This window comes from Scatophagus argus, chromosome 11 (genome assembly GCF_020382885.2).
Source record: "Scatophagus argus isolate fScaArg1 chromosome 11, fScaArg1.pri, whole genome shotgun sequence".
NCBI lineage: Eukaryota > Metazoa > Chordata > Actinopteri > Scatophagidae > Scatophagus > Scatophagus argus.
In genome coordinates, this window is record NC_058503.1 from 7,302,731 (window position 1) to 7,321,842 (window position 19,112).

A 19,112-nucleotide genomic window follows, 5' to 3' on the forward strand; every position below is an offset into this window, starting at 1 on the left:
GCTTTTTTTTACTCTCTTTCTCTCTCTGTCTCTCTCTCTCTCTCTGTGTCTGTCTTTTTTCTAGCCCTCTCAAAGTCTGAGCTATGTGTGTGTGTCGTTTTCACAAACAGCATCAAAATACATGAGATCAGCTCTCGGGCTTTGTTTGGCCCTGGCAAGGTTAGGCCAGCCTCATTCCAAATTTCCTGAGGGGGAACAGAGAGAAAAACGATTCCATGCAGATAAATCACTCGCACAGATCAAAAGACAAATCAGTGGCAAAGACAAAAGATGCTGACTTGCAGAGAACAATGGAGACAGGGAGACGTAGGTATCAGAGGAGCCGGCCCTGAGATCCCCGGCTCCGCTCAATCAAACCTGCTAACCAGGGTTTGCATACTAGGTCAAGAAACTCTACTTTCTGCAAAGACAGAAAGTGTATTTAAACTGATCTTGTTGAGCTATTTATGAGTGAGTGTGTGTGTGTGTGTGTTGGGGAGGGTCTGCTGAGCTCTGAATGTCTAGTTTTATAGAAGTACAAGTAGAACTGAGTTTCTGGTGTTGCAAACTCATCTTCTAGGTTTGATTTAATAGCTACTCTGAGTGGGATATGCCCTGGTTTGAAAAGAAAAATGGGAAGAAAAAGAAAGAGAGGGGGGTAAACTATTTGATATAGAGCATCTGTGCATGTGTGTGCGTGTGGGTAGTTGTGCACACGCACGTCTGTGTGGTTTGATGTATGCATTCAGCCTGGTTTTCTATAGTTCTGCATCTAAGACAAGAAGTCCTGTACCATGCAGCCCTTCACGCATCACAGCTCACAGTCTTCTATTAACTTTTTCAGAACGAGCAATAAATAAATATATGGAATCCACAACTCTTTATCATCCACTCATCGCTTTAGAGAATCGAGGTGTCGCAGAGAAAAGAGCCCTTTGGGAAGCAACGTGTAGGAGACAAGACTCAGCAGTGCCCCTCGCCAATATTACCTTTTGATCAAACTGTTTCACAGATACCCGAGGATGCAACACATCACTTTTACAGCTCTGTTCTCTGTTTTAAAACAATTCTCACAAAGGAAAGGGTCATCGCAAAATCACCTTGTGATTTGGCTTTAAAGCATATTTTATAATGTAGAGGACCAAATTATGTTCAAAAACACAGTTCACCATGCACCACTGACAGTCATTATTTGATCCTCTCCTCTGAGATCCATGTATGATAACACATCAATTTAGATTAAGGTGATATGAAAGAGAAATGTAAAGTAGGTTTCAAGGGGGAGGAGCTGATGCATTTGAGATGAATAAAATGATATTAAAATTAACATGCTGAGCTGCAACGCAGTCACAATTGACCTGTGAAGTGTGCTTAACAAGAAAATATTTTAAATCGAAGAAGTGGTTCCAAATAAGCTGTAACAGCTTCCCATAAAATCTGCTGAATCGCACAAAAAAAAAGTCACACATGTCTTGACATCAGGCTTTATTCAAATATCGAGGGAGGGATATGGAGCCCGATAAGGTCAAAGGATTTACCTAATAGATTTGGATAGAGGGTTAGAGCCACATTCAGGTGTCATGGGGAAGAGAGAGAGGCATTAAAATATAAGTGTTAAACTGAGCTGGGTCGAGCCCTCTCCATGAAACTAAACCACGTTCCACACTCCAGTCGCTATCTCCAGTCCAAACAAGTGGGATTTGATACCGCTGTTCTGGCCTGGAAGAGAGGGAAAAAACAAGCCCACTGCCACAACAAAGACAGGAAATTCAGCATAGATTCCTACTTCTCTCTTTTCTCCTGCCTCTCTATACCTAACAATGCTGGTAATGGAGAGAGAACAGTGCCCGGGGCTGGCAGAGACACCTGCGACATATTTTCTCCCCCCCTTCCCCGCCGCCAACACCCCCGTCCACCCTCCCGCTCTTCCCACCCCCTCGACATTAAAGTCCTTCACAGAAATCAGAATTTAATAAATCACCCCAGAGCCTGACAGAGTTTATCTCCGGGGGTCGCCTCCACTGTGCAGAGACTCACAGACAGACAAAGCCCAGCCCGATAAGATGTGAAATTAAATACAGTTAGCAGTTTGAGACAAAGGAGGGAGAGTGTCACACCGAGCTTTGTACGGTGTAAACGGCTGGCTGCTAGTCGGGGCACATACACACGCGCCGCGTGCATGCACGCACCCACACACACACACACAAACGCCAGCGAGACAGCGGGGTGATTCATTTCAGGTTTCCTCTCACATTTAGCCTCATTTGCATCATCCACTGTCAACATATCGCCTCTCCCAGATATGTTCAAGAGCTTTCATTAGACGTCCAGGGGATGACATCCTTTTTACCCAGATGCACCATTATTAATCACTAGCTCTACTCCTATGTGGACTCATCTCCATCACGGATCAAACGCTATCTGCCTGTGTTTCTTTTCATTCAGCAGACATCCCTGACATCAGCCATCACTACAGCTAAAGGAGACTTATGGGAGTGTGTTGGGGCGCAGACGACCTTATGAATGTGGTACATAAGCATTTAGTACTGAGAGGATATAAATGTGAGGATTTGTTCGACATTGGTAGGATCTGTCAGAGCAAACCTCCGGCAGCCTAGCGCACATGCTATAGCATACCAAGTTGAGGGCTCTGTAAAACTATTAGAGGCACTTTAAAATATGATACATGCAGTATGAAATTGCTGCCTAGTGTTATGAAGAAGCATGACCTCAATGCTTTCATATACAGTCATATTCTTTTCAATTAGCTGTGGTCTCCAATTCGCATCAGGATATGGCCGACCTCAGCTGTTCAAAGCTGATTTTTCCCCTGCTCGGTAGTTAAGAGAAAGCACAGTCAGGTTTCCAGGAAGAAGTGGTGCGGGTTGTTTAATAGGCTTAGCCTGGTCGTTGGACCTGACCTTTCACTTTAACAATACTGAGGCCGACGGGCTCGGGCCTGCTCTGGGAACACAATGACCCGTGGGTGAAGCCTAATCTTCTCCAACTCCATTCTATGTGCTGACCAGACGGCCTTCATCCATAGCCTCTCTGTTGCTGCAACTGATGTCTTCCTGCTGAGACAACAGTGCCAAGGAACTGTCAACAGGCTGGGCCCAGTAGGGCCCCGACTGGGCCTCTTACACAGAGCCCTTCAGGGTCCACAGGCACAGACACTCCACGCTCAGAGTGCAAAGTGCTGCTCGGTAGAATGTGGAGAATGGCAGGAATGCTGGGTGCCATCATGGCTCATGATAACATTCTACGTCTAAGAGCATGATTAGCAGTCTCTGTAGTCAGCCTGTCTATGGATGTGATTGAAAAAATGGACTGTTGGGTAGGCCTGTCATTACAATGCAGCACCTTGTCATTTTGAATAACCCGAACCTGAACCTCCCATGTCACACCTGTAGTCATCAGCTACAAATCACATTGCAGAAGACAATTATAAAACAAAATTATTATACGTGCAAATTAAGACTTTAAGACTTCAAAGGACAGGATGTACTGTTCAGACACTTGAGATTAACCAAATGCTATTAATAGAAGTGCAGTGGACTTGAGATCTTACAGCCACACATTCATTTAATCTAAAACTGTAACATTCTTGGGTTGGCGAGAGGATTTCTGGTGGACAGCATCAGTTAAAATAATATCAGTACAACATGCAACAACAGGAAAAGCAAACAGCTCTGTGAAAATGTTTCTATTACATGACAAATAACGTAAAGAGCAGTTTGCACAGTACAGTAAATGCATCTGTGCACACGAGCACACATACAGACACACTGAAGAACCAGGTCCCAGATGACTCATACAAAACCCACTGCAGGGGCAAGTGCATGTCAGATAAAGGAAGAAATAAAGAAACGCCTCAGAACAAAACATGGATCCGTTGCTGCATTACTTTAACTTTCTTAAGTTTTTGATCTGTGCAGGCGCTGACAAGGCACTTTATTCTTTTCCAAATAGTTTTTGGTTTTACTTTTCCTGTGTTCAAATGATGGCCTATGAAAGGTTGTTCTTTCTTCTCCATGCAAGTAAACTATACAAAGAGGTGTTTGATCTCTGAAATCCGATCTGTATTTCTAGCATTGTCTCCAGTTCCTACTGTGGCATCTTAAAGGTCAGGAGTGAAAGGCCATTTGATAACTACAGAAAGACCTTTTGGCTTTATTACACTGCCTTTCATCTCCTTTCCGGCAGAGGTTAAAACAAAGCATTGCATCCTTTGAAAAAGAAAGGATAAAATGGATTGCTCTGGAGCCTCTAGCCCTTTATTGTCACTGGGGGAAGTCTGACATCCAGTGCACAAGGAAAACTCTGGCGAGAGATGCGTTTCTGAGAGAGACGAGTCTTCTCAGACACTATTAGCATATGTCCTCTCAACCTTCCACCAAACCTCTCAATGAGACCCTGAAATCCTATTGAGATATTATTACCACTCCAACAGGGCATTACACAAAACATCTAAAGCATCCATGCACATGCTCATACAGGTGCACACGTGCAAAACCACACACAATCGCAATCACAGCTCAATGACACCCACTTCCCTCCGAACATTCCTTTCTTTTTAATGGTAACCTTGGGAGACAGGTTGCACGGGCGCAACACTTAACAGCCACTAGTCTGAGAAAAATGTTTTTGATATGCTTGTGTCATTTAATCATCCACATTCTGCCGAGGATGTGCAGGACAATTTTGCAGGATATTAACTCCCAACTAAACCCTGGCTTGTATCATTTGTGGGGCCAGTCAAGCAGGAGTCCCAGGAGGTGGAGAGACTTCCTCCTCACAGTCGTAGTAATCTAAGCTTGACTGGGCGCACATACGCACGTGCACACGCACACGCGCACTCACACACACACACAGAAAACACACGGCAAATAGAGAGGTAGAATGAACCATAAAGGAATAAATGAATCTGCTAATGTAAGGCTCAAATGAAGCCCTTTACTGACAGTCACAACAGTAAAAGGATAAGTGTATTTGTGATTTGGGTGATCAAGTAACAACAATAATACAGCCAGTAATACAGAGCAGTGACTAGTATTAGGAAATTGCCTAGTGTGTGCTGATGAAATATATATACATCCAGAGACAGCAAAATTACTTCCTTTTCTTTTTATTTCCACACCAAAGTTAGAGATTGAAGAGCATTCGTAAAAATGTCACTTTAACGTGATCCATTTGGACAGCTCACATTGCTTAATGGGGTAGGAAATTCATTTTTTTCTGCTGTGGAACTGACATAGTGGATGATGTGATTCTATGCAAAATATATGAAGCCATTACTAGAAAAACGCATGAGTTTCAATAGTTGGAGGGGGTAAAAAAGTATTTCATTGCGCCGAGTCTATCCCTATTCTTTACCAGGGAGCGTCGCATACACACACACACACACACACACAATGCAAAAGACAGCAAAGACAACTGATGAAAACCATTTTTGTTCCATCACAAAGAACTAGGTCACCCTCTCATAATTGTCAATCATGCAATAAATCTCTCTGTGGCACAAATGAATACGGCATTGGAAATGAGACAAAGCTTATTGGCATGCTATGTCAGCTTGACTCAATTCATCCTCCTTTTCACACAAGACCATTCATATGTGAAGTAGTGCGAGGGAGTCTCTCTCTCTCTCTCTCTCTCTCTCTCTCACTCACACACACACAATCTCTCCCTCACTGAGCATCTCACACACACTTGCACATACAAGCAAACACACTCACACAATCCTCATGTGAAAGTTACAGAGGGTTAATGTATGTGGACATTTCAGCCAAGGGCTGCTTTATTATCATAACCATGTTTATTTCCATAGAGAGTATGTCTCACTGTATTTTCTGCACTGCTGTGGAATTATGAGGAACATATACACAAGTAGCCATTGCTTTCAAGGCATTAGCATGGACTGAGTTTGACGACTTGAGAACACAGTTAAAGTGACTCCTACAGTCAAAGATTTATTCAAGATTAATTTAATTGTCAATGTTCAACCTAAGACTTGTCCTACACACAACACACACACACACAATAGAAAGAAATGCATAAATAATTAAGGTTTAGATTTTTGATCCTGAAGGAGTCAAACAAAGTTCAAGCTTAAAACTACTACTGACTCCTGACTTTTCTGCTAACCTCTTGGCATACCAGGTGTACAGTGGTCTGTTTCGTGCGATGTGATTGGCTGGGAACATTGACTTGACACAGCACTAGAGCTCCATCCACATAGGTTTGTGTCACGTCTCCCTGGACCCGACTGTCACTCTTTAAGAGGAGGGTAATAATAGCCGGGCGCCACAGCAAGTGGTAGCACAGGCGATTTTAAAGAAACATCAGGGAGACGGTGACATTTGAGTCTACGAGCAGAGAAACCCAAGCGCTGCAACCAATAAAGACTCCCACCAATATTCTCACTAGGCTTAGAGGGAGGGAGACAGAAGCAGAGAGAGAGAAAGAGAGAGAGGGTGGAAGGCAAAGAGAGATGTCAGTGTTAGATGAAAATGTGTTGACCTGGTGATATTGATACCTCCCTCATAACCTCCACAGGTGTGCAATGTCGTCAGGAAGCAGATCTGGGTGTGGCTATCTCTGTGGATAACAGCCAAAACTGCAGACCTTATCGCTTTACAGTAAAGTGAACGAGCTGCTCCACTCCACCACTCACTTTGAACTGCTGACACCTGAAATGATTTTTTATTGAAAACAGAGCTACTGGAAAAATAAAACATTCATACGCAGCATAGAGTATCTTTCATCATTAACAGTTCTTTTCTTTTTTTTTCAAATTTCAAACCAAATTTTTGAAGAATAAAAGTACTGGAACTTGTTACGATCTTGTACAGATTTATTTTTAAGTGGGAGATTTAATTTCTTTTTTTGTGATTTTCTCATTTAAGAAAAAGTCAGCTGGCAATGACCTTTAGATTAATGAGTGAATTTTGATTGAGCAGATTTAGCAAGGTTATAGTGTTTTTTTTTTTTTCCCATCATCTGAAAGATAGATCTGGAACAGTGTGCTGATCAGTGTCCAATGCCACAGCTACAACCAGTCATCTACATATGACCTATAAATAAAATGTATTAAAAGAACATTCTAAATTGTTAATTTAGCATTTGTGGTACAAAACTTGAAAAAAGATTATTCATTCCTAAGACTAAATTATCTGAATCACTTACTTTGACATCAGCATTGATGTCATCATAATTGATTTTTTAGGCCATTATAGTTTCATTTAAATCATTTATATTCTTTTAAAATTATTTTTCACAGACACTCTAAAACCTGAACTGAAGCTCCAAAACCAGGCACAGGAGAGCAATGTTTAGCTTGTTGGCTCAACAGGAACTCATTTCATGCACATTGTTAGTTATAATTCAATGTAACAAATTGACTGCATAAAGTGTTTCTGGTGTTTAAGTGAATTCATACTTCGCATAAATAGCTGTGGGGCCGTCTTCTTAGTTTTTCATCAGAAGGTATTGACTGAGCAGATGCTTTGAACCACCATAGAATGTGCTGCTAGTCTCAAGTGTCATTAGCTTCAGGGCTTTTCCAGCTAGCGCCAGGTAAAGATTAGATAACAATCAGCCCTTTAATAGATACTGTTGGAGGCACCGGAGCCATTCCTGTGCTGTGTCGTTCATCTGAAGCTAACAACAGAAGAAGAGAGAGTAGAAACCGATGTCATTTCCTCCCCTGATTTCTTCTCTGTGATGTACCGCTGAGCCCAGCAAGGAACACTGCTGTTGTTAAATTACATGTAACTGTTGGCTCAAACTGGTGTCAGTGTTCAATGTGTCTGTCCGTCAGTCTGTGAAATGGCACACTTCTAGAGTGGGCTTTATCATGAAGACATTTTGAACATCAATTTGACGTATTTGATTATTTTGCTGCTGAGAAATTGAATCTTTGCATGAATCTACTCTGCAGTCACCTACCATAAACACATAGTAACTCCAAATGTTGTGACATTAAACCTGACATATGATCTCATTTCAGCTTTATCATACTGGACAAATATATTCTTTATATAAGATAAAGTGACTCTGCATAGAGTCTCCAAACTTTTAGTAAAATAAGAAAAAAGATTGTGCTATCATAATATGAGGTGCATTACTTCAGTGGGATTCCAAAAGTACAAAGGGCTTTTTGTTGGATGACATTCCTTTCTTAATATACTTCAATTATTAGGAGGAGTCTGTTGTATTGAGTAGAAAGCTCCAAAAACATTGACACTAGAGGAATAACATCTGCATGTTTACTCAGGAGAAGATTCATCCCTGATAGCCTCCACGAAAATGAAGAGGGGGAGAAAAAAACAAGTGGAGGAAATTTGTGGAATCCCATCTGAGATTGCTTCCCTGATGGATTCTTTTTCCTGTCAGCTCAGACGAGAAATGAAGCCGGGGAAAATTAACTCCTGATACAGTTACGCTGAATTAGACAGAGAGGGGAGAAAAAAAAAAACCTACACACTTTTTAAGGATTCCAGCCTTGTCATTTTCAATTTTCTGCTCTTTGGACATGCTTGTATTCAGATTCCCCAACATCTATTCGCCATATCAATCCTAATTAGACAATCTGGGCCCACGAAGGATGGGAGCAGCTTTATTTGCATAATTTAATCATAAATACTCAGTGATACATATTTCCAAATGCATTTGTACAATTATCTTTTCATCCTTGGGGCAAAAGTATTAATATGATTAGGCAATAATTCTTTAAAAAAGGGGGAAAATAGGAAACCAGCAAGTGTGCACTCTTTTTTAAACTCCAGCTTTGGGCTATATGAAAAATTAATTAATTTCTGAGGAAAATCAATTTCTCTATGTGACCATATTAGACAGAGCCAGGCAAGGGCCTGCATTCATTCTCCAATCAGGAAATCTCATCTGCTCCCTCTAACTTCTGTCAGTAGCACTTAACATCCTGGTGCGAGTGCCTGTGACTTCCGCCATGCTCCCTAAATGTGCTGTAATGTGAAGGAGCCCGTGTGTAAAGACAAGCAAGGGGAGCTCTGACTGGGGAGAGAGGAGAGCGGAAATCAGGGTGACCCAAAATCTATTGCTGGCCTGTCAGGCAATCAGTCTCAAGTGTAAAATCATCAGGTGAAATCACTGTTAACAAATCTAGTTTAATATGCTAGATAAGTCATATTGACAGATAGATTTTAAACAGCTTAAGACTGTTGTCTATAAAAATCAAAGCTAATATCCCTTCATGGTTGGTGAACATAGTGAAAATAGGTCATTTTAATACACTGATCAGCATGGAAAGACCTGATGTCAACGTGCAATTCTAAACCATTTCATTTGGTAGAAGAATTAATTGGTAATTCAATTGCAGTTGCCGATCCAGTAAAGGCATGCAAATAAGATAGGAGCTTGGACAACTAATGCATCCAACAGGCAAATTAACAATACAGGCCTCTTTGCCATGCAAATAGCCTCTAAATCCACAAATGACATTAGACAGTGTCAAACAAAGCCTCTTTAACAAGTGAAATCCGTGGTTTCCACAGTCTTGGCTCAGCCTCATTGTAAGCTGCAAAAAAAGTGCTCTTAAAAGAAATGAAGAAAATTAATGTTACTTTTGTCAGTTGAGCTAGTCTGTGGAATTTTTTTTAAAAAAAAAAAAAGGTTTTAATTTGCACTTGTTCCAGCTGAGTGAATGTCAAGTCAATAAAGCAATTCTGATTTTCAAGGAGACTATTTGTTTGCAAAAAAAGAAAAAAAGAAGAAAGAAAAACACCTTGCCACCATCTGCCGACTGCACAGTTGACTTGAGCACATGTACTGTACCTAATCAAATTTAGCAGAGCCCCACTGAAGGATTAAAAATGTAAAGAGAGAGAGAGAGAGAGAGAGAGAGAGAGAGAGAGATCTTAAAATGCTTTTTTTCCCCTTCAATAAAGAAACAACACACAATATGAGGGCCAATTTGACTTTCAAGAAACTACTTGAATAGATTTGGATTTTAAACAGCTTTGTATATCACTTTTTCTCCCCCTGTCTCTCCCCCCCCCTCTCTCTCTCTCTCTCTCTAATCAGGCATCTGTCACTCTGTTTTTGAAGTTATTATCGCCCAAGCTCCCTCTTGGATGTGGTTGCTGGGTGACGGGTATCTTAGCACCCACTCTGACTGGGAATGATTTGAATGGAATCCAGAAATCTCCCCTGAGTACCTGTAAACACATCCGTGCCTTGTAGAAAACAAATATATTATAAGAGAGCTCAGCAGAGGAGAGGAGGGAGAGAGACAAGCTGGCACCCTCAGTGGCAGCTCTCACTGAGCGCTAAACAAAACAATTACCGTCATTTGCAAATATGTGTGTTTAGGCATAAACACTCTGGAAACACGAACAAAAGAGGTGATAGCTCTCATAACACTCTCTGTCACATCAGTAACAATTAAATGTATCTGTTGAAGAAAAAGTTGTTTCACTGTGACCTGCCACTCGTAGCATTTCAGAGTAAGATCTGTTTGACTGAAGCGAGTCGGGGAAAATCTATTTAAGAAGGGCATGTAAGTGAAAAGCCGTCCCATTCCCAGTGGTGGGACATTGTCTGGGGCGTGTGGTTAACCTTCAAGGGTAGACAATGATTGTCAATTAACTGCTGCATTTCTGTGTCCCAGCATCGGATAGCCTGCCTCCACAAAGCAGACCAATGAGAGATACACGATATCTTTGCACCGCCCCCTGTGTTATAATAACCTTTCAGAGAGTTCAAGTGTCACAAAGCAATAAGAACCTTTTCCATCCCACCAGAGGGAAAATGAAAAGGAAAACAAGTAGCTGGAGCAAGGGGCTCCTGGAGGGCTCCTGGAGGGCCAGAGTCATAATGTAGGGGAGACTGCTGAACCTGAATCAGTCCGGGAGTGAGACGGAGCACTGCTAATCTGGCAAAGAGTCCTTAAGAAAATGAAGGGGTCAAGAATGACTATATTCCCTGTATCTTTAAAGATGAGCAATAATTACTAAAATACTGAGCTACCTATTAGGCAAAGCACACACAGTTCAACCACTCACTGCTAAAGTATGCAAAAGAAATTTTCCACTATAAATTCTCATTTTTGAATACATTACTATAGTGCGAAAAAAAACACTACACTACATTTCTGAACAACATTTAATAAGTTCAAAAGGAGTTATGCAAAAGTAAGCATAGTAGGGAACAATTTGGTTGGAGCTTTGTTTGTGTCCACATCCAAACTAAAACAGCGGGATGCAGCGGTGCTCTGTGATGCTATTCACATTCACACTGTGTGCAAAATGAGAGTAGTGTTGTTTTAACACAATAGGCCGTGGGAGGCAAAAAAACAGCATGTGAAATAGTAAGACCCATTGTACAGGAGTATTATTCCCTTCATTGTTACCACTCTGCCACTGTATAAAAGGAGTAGTGACATTGTGGTAATAGGGCGAGATGAAAAGCTAAACTATCTCAGGCAGCAGGCTGTTGTTGTGTAACCTGATCAGGTTAACCGGTGAACTCCGATACTTTTTCACTGACAGTAAGTCGGTGCAAAACAGAACATCGACTGTGGAGGGGGAACTCGTTCTCGCCTCACAGGTCAACCTGTGTCCTGTTTACTCAGACTGATCATTTGGTCAGCAGCAATTCAACGACAGACGGCGTAAAACGCACATCCCTGCAAATAAAATCAACTCTTTCTAAGTAACAGAAGCCTTTTATCCAGCGGATGCTTCGCTGTTCCATGATGTAATTCTCCAAATGGGGCAGGCAGGCGGGCAGGCTGGGTCTGAGTGATTGATTTCAGCCCAGCACCGGGAGTACCTGGCTGCTTTCAGAGACAATTACAGTGCTGTCCATGTGCCCGTAATAGCCCAGCACTTTAGCGTCATTAAAGCGACGCGAGGCACTGCATTATCCTTTAACCCCATCGCTGGCCATCCCCCCATTGACAACCCGGAGAGTTCAACCACATACTTTGTCACCTGAAGCCCCACGCCAGGCTTGAGAGGAGGATCACCGCACGCCATGTCTTTCTCTATAGTGGGGGTGTGGGTGTGTGCGTGTGTGTGTGGGGAGGGGGGTGGTCTTCTCCCTCGATGCTTTATGTAAATGATGCTTAAGCACCAAAGTGCACAGGTGAGCTGTTGAGACGATTGCTACTGCAGTGGAAATGTGGAGCTGAAGCGTATTTATAAGCTCCAAATATTGGTATGTAGACATGTGAGGCTGAGTGTTTCGAAGCAAATATAAAGAGAGGAACTATGTTTATTGACAGAAAAAAAAACAAAAAAACTCCAGACTACTGCAAAGTGTAGGCTACTAAAACTGAAAAAGATGATCCACATGAGAAAAAAAGCTTTAGTAAAATGTTTCACTGCAATAATATCCCTCTCAAAGTCTTCCTCCAAATGTTGTGCAGCTTATTTGATTTTACATTTTCTCACCAGTCCTAACACTGCACCTTGCAGATAAATGCAATGCCTTAAAGATCACAGTGTTCTCAGTCTCATCATACATGTGGGTCTCAATGTTACACAGAAATTATTTGCTTGCAAAGTGAATTCTTTGTGTGCGTGTGTTTGAGGTTTTTTTTTTTTCCTGCAACATTAAGTACGTGTCTAAAAACTCAGAATTAAGTTTAATCTCACACACTAAAATTTTAGAAATGGCTGTGTGTTTTTAAACTGAGATAAGTGACTCAAAGTGTTTATTGCTATTCCCCTCTGATGTGAGCCTTTCCATCATATTTGCATTTCCAGCTCATTTCTGAGTAGGAGATCAATATGGAATCAATCATAGTGACAGGTAAGACGGTAAATTTGAGCAGGCTGAACCATCCTGTGAGACTGAGCGATACATCAAAGCTAGGAGCAACAGGACAGTAAAAATGGCTTTTAATCAAATATTGATCTCCATTTAAATCACTCCATTTTAAAACTTATCTAGCAAAAATAAAATAATAATTTGATTTAGAAATAAGAGTTAATGCATTAATTTTCACGTGTAGCTTTTTTACCTCATTTACTTTATATATTAATTTCCTTATTTGATAAAAATCAAGGATGTTTAATTAGGGCACATTCTGGTATGTGCATGTGTGTGTGAGAGAGAGAGAGATGGGGGGGGGGGGGGGGGGGGGGGGCAGAGAGAGACAATTGTCCCTAGCATTTACAGTGTGAAAAAAATGGCTCCATAAACCCTTTTTCACCAAGAGCCATGAGTGTACTGTAACCTACTTAAGAAATGTGCTGGCTGTCAATACCAAAGAAAACAATTAATACAAAAAATATTCCGTGACATCTAATTAATAATTTGGGTTTATCTTGTTTACTTTCTGAAAATCAAAGTTATAATAATTGAAATTGTATTCCCCCTGTAGCAAGGGCATATAACAAGACATAACCTATTTATTACAGCGCCATTTAAAAATAACTTTGAGCTAAAAGTTTCCTTAAAATTACAACAGAGCAAGACTCGCAAAAACGACTGGGCTCTTTTTGCAGTGGTACCTCTGCACGTCAAGTTTATTCAACAGCATCCTGAAACTCAGCCGAGGTGTAGCCTACAATATCGATTCATTTGTTCTGAAGCAGAAAGCCTATCCATCATGGCACAGCGTTGCCCTGCACGTGCTGAAAACTTTGACTGAACTTTTCCACTGATGTTGCGCGCTGGATTCTTTCCGTCCAACAGTAAACTACGAGCACCCTGTCTGGATGTATGCTGGTTGCATACTGTCACACTTAAACAGTGTATCACAACCACTTACTAAATTCGGCTAAGTTCATCACATCGCTTGAACCACTTTTAGAAAAGGAAAAATGTCTCCCCCTTACTTGCTCCTGCGCCTTTGCGCACGGCTGTCCAGAGACATTTAAACCAAAAAAAAATGGTGCACACAGCTCTCCACTAACCTCGCATTGGTGCAGTCGTTGTACAGAGTCTCGAAGTCTTTTCTGGAGATGAGTTTACAGCGGTTCACCCCGGGCTGGATGGCGCCGAGCCCTCTGAGAATGCGGACCTGCTCCACATTGCACACCACCGGCGTGATCTCCAGCCGCTTCAGCTTGGTGTAGACTGTGTGCAGTCCGCCGACCAGGTGCTTCAGGAACAGGTCGAAAGCTTGAGGAAGGCAGATGAGCTCGCAGCCGTCCACGGTGAAAGAAGCCACTTTGGCACCGCGCAACTCGACCATCTTGCACTCATTGTTTTGCGGTATGTTTTCAACAGGCGACGGGGTCGAGTATACGGGTTTGCTGGGTGGAAGAGCCGCGGTCGGGATGCCCGGGCTGCTGGTGGCGAGGAGCTCTGATCTGAACAGGTTCTGTCCGGGTCCGGATGGGGGGGCCAGGGATGGAGATGGTGATGAAGTTGTCGACGGCGGGGACGTCGTCGCGGAGGGAGTCGAGATCGGAGGCGGTGGGACCAGAGGAGTTGGTGGGATCAGAGCAGCCGGTACGGCCATGGTCACCTACAGGAGGGGAAGAGAGTAGCCGAAGTTCAAAGTATATAACCCAGCCTGCCGAGACACCCCTAAATGAAAGAATCCACGAGAGTTTAGCTCCTCGGATAAGTTTGGAAGTAAAAAGAGCTGCCGAAAAAAAGGCGTGCTGAGTGAGGGTTTTTTTGGGGGGGCTGAGCGGCGGGACAATGATCAAAGATAGGAGGAGGAATGACAGGAGGAAAATGAGCTGAAAAGTGCAGCTCCGCTCTGTGGATGAGTTGTTGTTGTCACACGGTACAGAGAGGGAGGAGCTAGGGGACAGTGGAAGCCTTTGAAGAACAGATAACTGGGCTCGGGCTACCACTGAAATGTTGCAGGTCTGTTTAAAAGGTTGCACTGTTTATTGCACACAAGAAATATCCTTCTAAATGTACAAATGTGTACGTTTTTCTCTGTGGTTAAGAAAAATGCATTCACAAGGAATATCGGATATTTCACTTGTTTCTGCTTTTAACTGCCATACAGGTTACACCCCCTGTCCAACAATATGCAAGCCCACTGTGATCTTACTGAGAGTTGATCACTACAAGCACCAAAATGTTTTAAAAAAACTTTTGCACTTTGTTTTTCTTTACATCCTACAAGTGCATCTTGAAAACGTAATATTCTGCCATGCAGACTTTAAAACTGCAAAGCTTTATTTAAACTTTGATAGTGATATTTGTCATATTTTTTAACTGAACACCCGTTATGAGTCACTGTCCGAGGTACACCCTATCTATCAGGGAGAAAGGAAAATATGTCTCATTTAATTAGACCTCTCTGATTATTATATTTACACAGCCAAAGTGGCTATAACTTTAGGTATGAGGAGACAGCTTGACGCAACATCTGGCAATGGTTGTTTTTAGGAGATGGAGGGTTCGTATGCTAAAACACAAACTACTCCAAAACACAATGGAGATTACAGTGTATACTGCATATATATAAAAGTACAGTTACCAGTTAAAATATGACTGTACTCACGTTGTTTTGCACTCCATGTCAAGTTTCATATCCGTGACAACTATTACTTTATTGTGCATTAGTAATAGGCTTACAGGTGAGCTGACGAACATGTGAAACAATTTGTCCTATGGCAACAGTGTTAAAAGTTTCAATTAACTCACATTTGGCAATAAAGTGGCAATACCTCAAAGAAACCAAAACCTTTATATTGCATTTTTTTAAAAAAAAAAAAAACTTGACCATAAACACTGACCATAAAAATGGCAACTGTTTGCTTTCTGGGTGTCTTGCACAGTGTCACAGTGTCAACTTTAGTCACCGTGCACATACGGGCAAACCTCCAGACAGAACACCAGCTTGTTAAAGGGCTGCTCGATGTTATGATGCTGAGGACGACTGAACCAAGCTTTACCCAGCTAGAACATGAACTCTCAAACTTCACTCGGTCTTAAATAGTACAAGAAAAAGGGTTAAAGGCAGAGAGGGAGGAAATGCATCTATCTTTGGGCAGGGTCAAGTCCATGGTCATTAAGTGGTCAGATGGAATCTACACATATATTCAACCACTGTGGTACATCACAAATCACAGTCATATTGCATTTGTTACCACAGCGTTTAGGCAGCAAATTAAGTAAACATGCAACCGGATTACCTTTACTAAGACAATTCAATATCATATTGTACCCTACTAAATTTAGGATTTAGATATGTCAGATTGGAGCGGTAAAAAAACACTTTTACATGTTATTCAAGGCATAAAATTATGAAGTGCATTTATCAATTTGCAGGAATTTGTTTAGAACTTTGCAGAAATTAAACAATGTTTAAAAATGGTTTTCCATCAGCAGGGTTTTTACCTTCCGTTTCCCAGCTTGGTATCCCTCATGAGATTAGATGTGGTTTCCAAATAACTGGTGGGTCTTGAGACACTCATGTGAAAGTGTAGGTCACGGCTTTCTTAGTTTTACACAGTTTGGTACAGTTTTTAACAAGACTGTCTGGCTGCTGTTAGATGTTTGAATTTTAGTTAAACTTTGGAGAGCACACACCACGCGTTCTCTTTAGGTGGAATGAGTGCGATGCACATCGAGAAGAGTGTTATCTCCGTCTGCATTTGCTTTAATGTTCGGTGTATTTCCTGTTGTCTTATTGTGTCAGATCAGCTTTAAGATATGCAGTATGCCATTTTTAAAATTATCATTCAGGGAAAGAGGTAGCTTGTAGTGTAAAATCAATAGCTGCTTAAAATTCATTGCCAGGCAATCCATTTGCCCTTTATGTTGCTAACCTTTCACTTAAATATGCACCATATTAAGATTTCATTATATACAATGAATGTCACAACAGTTTGCCCACTATTTCTCTTGTTTGCATGGGTTAACTGCAAATCATTGTGCTTGTAATGTCTGAAAAATGACTTTCATTAACATTATGCAGACAAAAAGGAAAATATATGAGCCTGAGTAGCCTAATAGGTATTAAGAGGCACCACAGGATATGTATGATGTTTGAGATACAAAGGCCTTTCAACAGACTGGGTGGGCTGCATGTGCCTGACCCCAGTTATGAAAACACAGCCTAACACAAAAATAAAGTCTGTATACTGGTGCTGTACACTGCACCACAGTACTGTTGATATAACGCAGCACAAATGTAAAATCATTACTGCTTGTAGAAATCATGTCTGAGAACTTGTTCCTTGAAAGGAAACAGCTTACTAAGAAAAGTGTTTACTTTTGTTTACAAAAATGTGCTATAAGCTGTGGTGGTTTCAAATTCTTCTTACAAAAATAACTGGAAATTTGTACTGTGAAAGAAGTTTCCAGGGTGACTAAATACTTGCTTAACTAAACATAACAGTTAACAGAGTTTTCCCAAAAGCACACAGAAATACAGTACAAGTGGATGAGATTGCAGTAAACAAATGAGCATGTCAAAATGTAATCACCTTGCATGATACATGGCATCAGGAAAGTGTTTCAAAATGTATGGATATGGGACAAGACTTGTGTATGATCAATGACACAGTATATTGTTTGATGTAATAATTTATTCACCCCATAAAGCTTTGATAAAACAATGTTGAAAAGCAATTTAAATTGAATTCATTTAAATGTCAATTCTCATGGTTAGGATTTTTCTATAATTGGCTATTTAATTAAAATAATTTTCATAGTCATTAATACAGCCAGCAACTTGTAGCGCACTGACGTGTTTTAATTACATGGTATTAACAAAATTGATATGCTTTAGAAAGCATGGTGAATAAGAAATAATTAGACCAATCATACATCATCCTCTTATGGACATTAAGTGTATCACAATATAATTGATGAACTTAAAAAACAAGAGAGATAAATAACTTTAATTGAACAGAGTTGGTGTACAGAGCTTGGAACAAAGAATCATACTCACGATGTATTATATTTCAGAGGCAATTCATTATCTGTAACATCACTTAGCTCTCTCTGTGCCCAGCACTCTCCCCTAACCTATGATTACATGACATTTGAAAGCAGTGATACTGTGTAGTCTTTTAAAATGTCCTTTTACCTCGTCTGCATAAATCTTCAAACTGCTTTTCCGTGTGGGGGGAGAGAGAGAGCTTCAGACATAAGAATCATTTAGATGCTTGGAATAAAGCACTTATTGATCATGAATATTTGTTTCTCCAAGGTTACACTGCCTTGACCTCATCTATTCTTAGAGACCGTCCAACACAAACATGCCACTTGGGGTGAAGGGGAGATGTCAGAGAGCACACTGATGGTGGAGGGTGTGATAATATTCTACAATGGCCACAACAACTTCTCTCTATCTATAAATAACAGTTAAAGGATTTCCTCATGTTAACTTTTTTGGTGTTTCACTCCAGTTTGTGTATTGTTCTAATCAGAACCTTCAACTTTCAGTCACAGTCCAAAATGTGACTGATGTCTGATGAGTCGTTTGTGAGAAAATGAATTTAAAACTATAGTAAATGACTACAAGCATACAGGAGATAACGCGACAGAGTCCAGGACTTATTTCCGTTGTAGTCCCTGAAAAACTCCACAAACACATAACAGCTTCTCCAATCAGAGAACCTGCTGGGAATTCACATTTAGCAAGAATAGTGGGAAGAGCAAAGCCATTACAGAATAAAATAATGTTGTACCAGTTGGGTTAACCTGGACGGACGTGCACTGTTTATATGACTTATGTGCATTCACAGTCGTCTTTCTCTTCATACTGCTGTTTTGGACAGGACTTGGTTTCAGCTGAGCTAACAGAAAGTATGTAAAGTATGTAACAGCTTTCTGGTAAATAACTGCTCAAAAGAGGAGGAGATGAAGCTCACTTCATTTTCAAAGAGACAGACTCACAGTCCCACAATTAGAGTAGTCACGGCCCGCATACTACAGCACAGGGCTTCATTTGATGCCACGCGGCGTCCAATATAACTGTAGTGCAAGAAACAGAGAGATTTGTGGATATCTAAATTGCTAAAGCAGAAACCTGTATAAACAGCGGTAATTACCGGGCCATTGACAGTCTCTCAGTGTTGTGCTCATTCTGCCACAGCCGCAGTGATTAAAATGAATCCTCATCGACTTCTCCATTAAAGCGCTGGCAGGAGCGATCCCGTGACCTTTCCCCATTGATTGAACATAACAATCACAATTCAATTGTAATGCAAAGAGAACATTTG

General features: G+C 41.1%; 1 protein-coding gene across 2 annotated transcripts in view; it reads right to left on the bottom strand.

The window, feature by feature from the left end:
- Positions 1 to 14,665, bottom strand: part of dachd (dachshund d) — a 92,741-nt gene extending 78,076 nt beyond the window's left edge. The window contains exon 1 of one of the 2 annotated variants that reach the window (XM_046403528.1): positions 13,884 to 14,665. In XM_046403528.1, coding sequence (XP_046259484.1) covers positions 13,884 to 14,434 — 551 coding nt within the window. In that variant the 5' untranslated portion in view covers positions 14,435 to 14,665. The remainder of the gene's footprint in view (positions 1 to 13,883) is intronic. The other variant, XM_046403527.1, reaches the window with a different exon arrangement.
- Between the last annotated feature and the right edge of the window lie 4,447 nt (positions 14,666 to 19,112).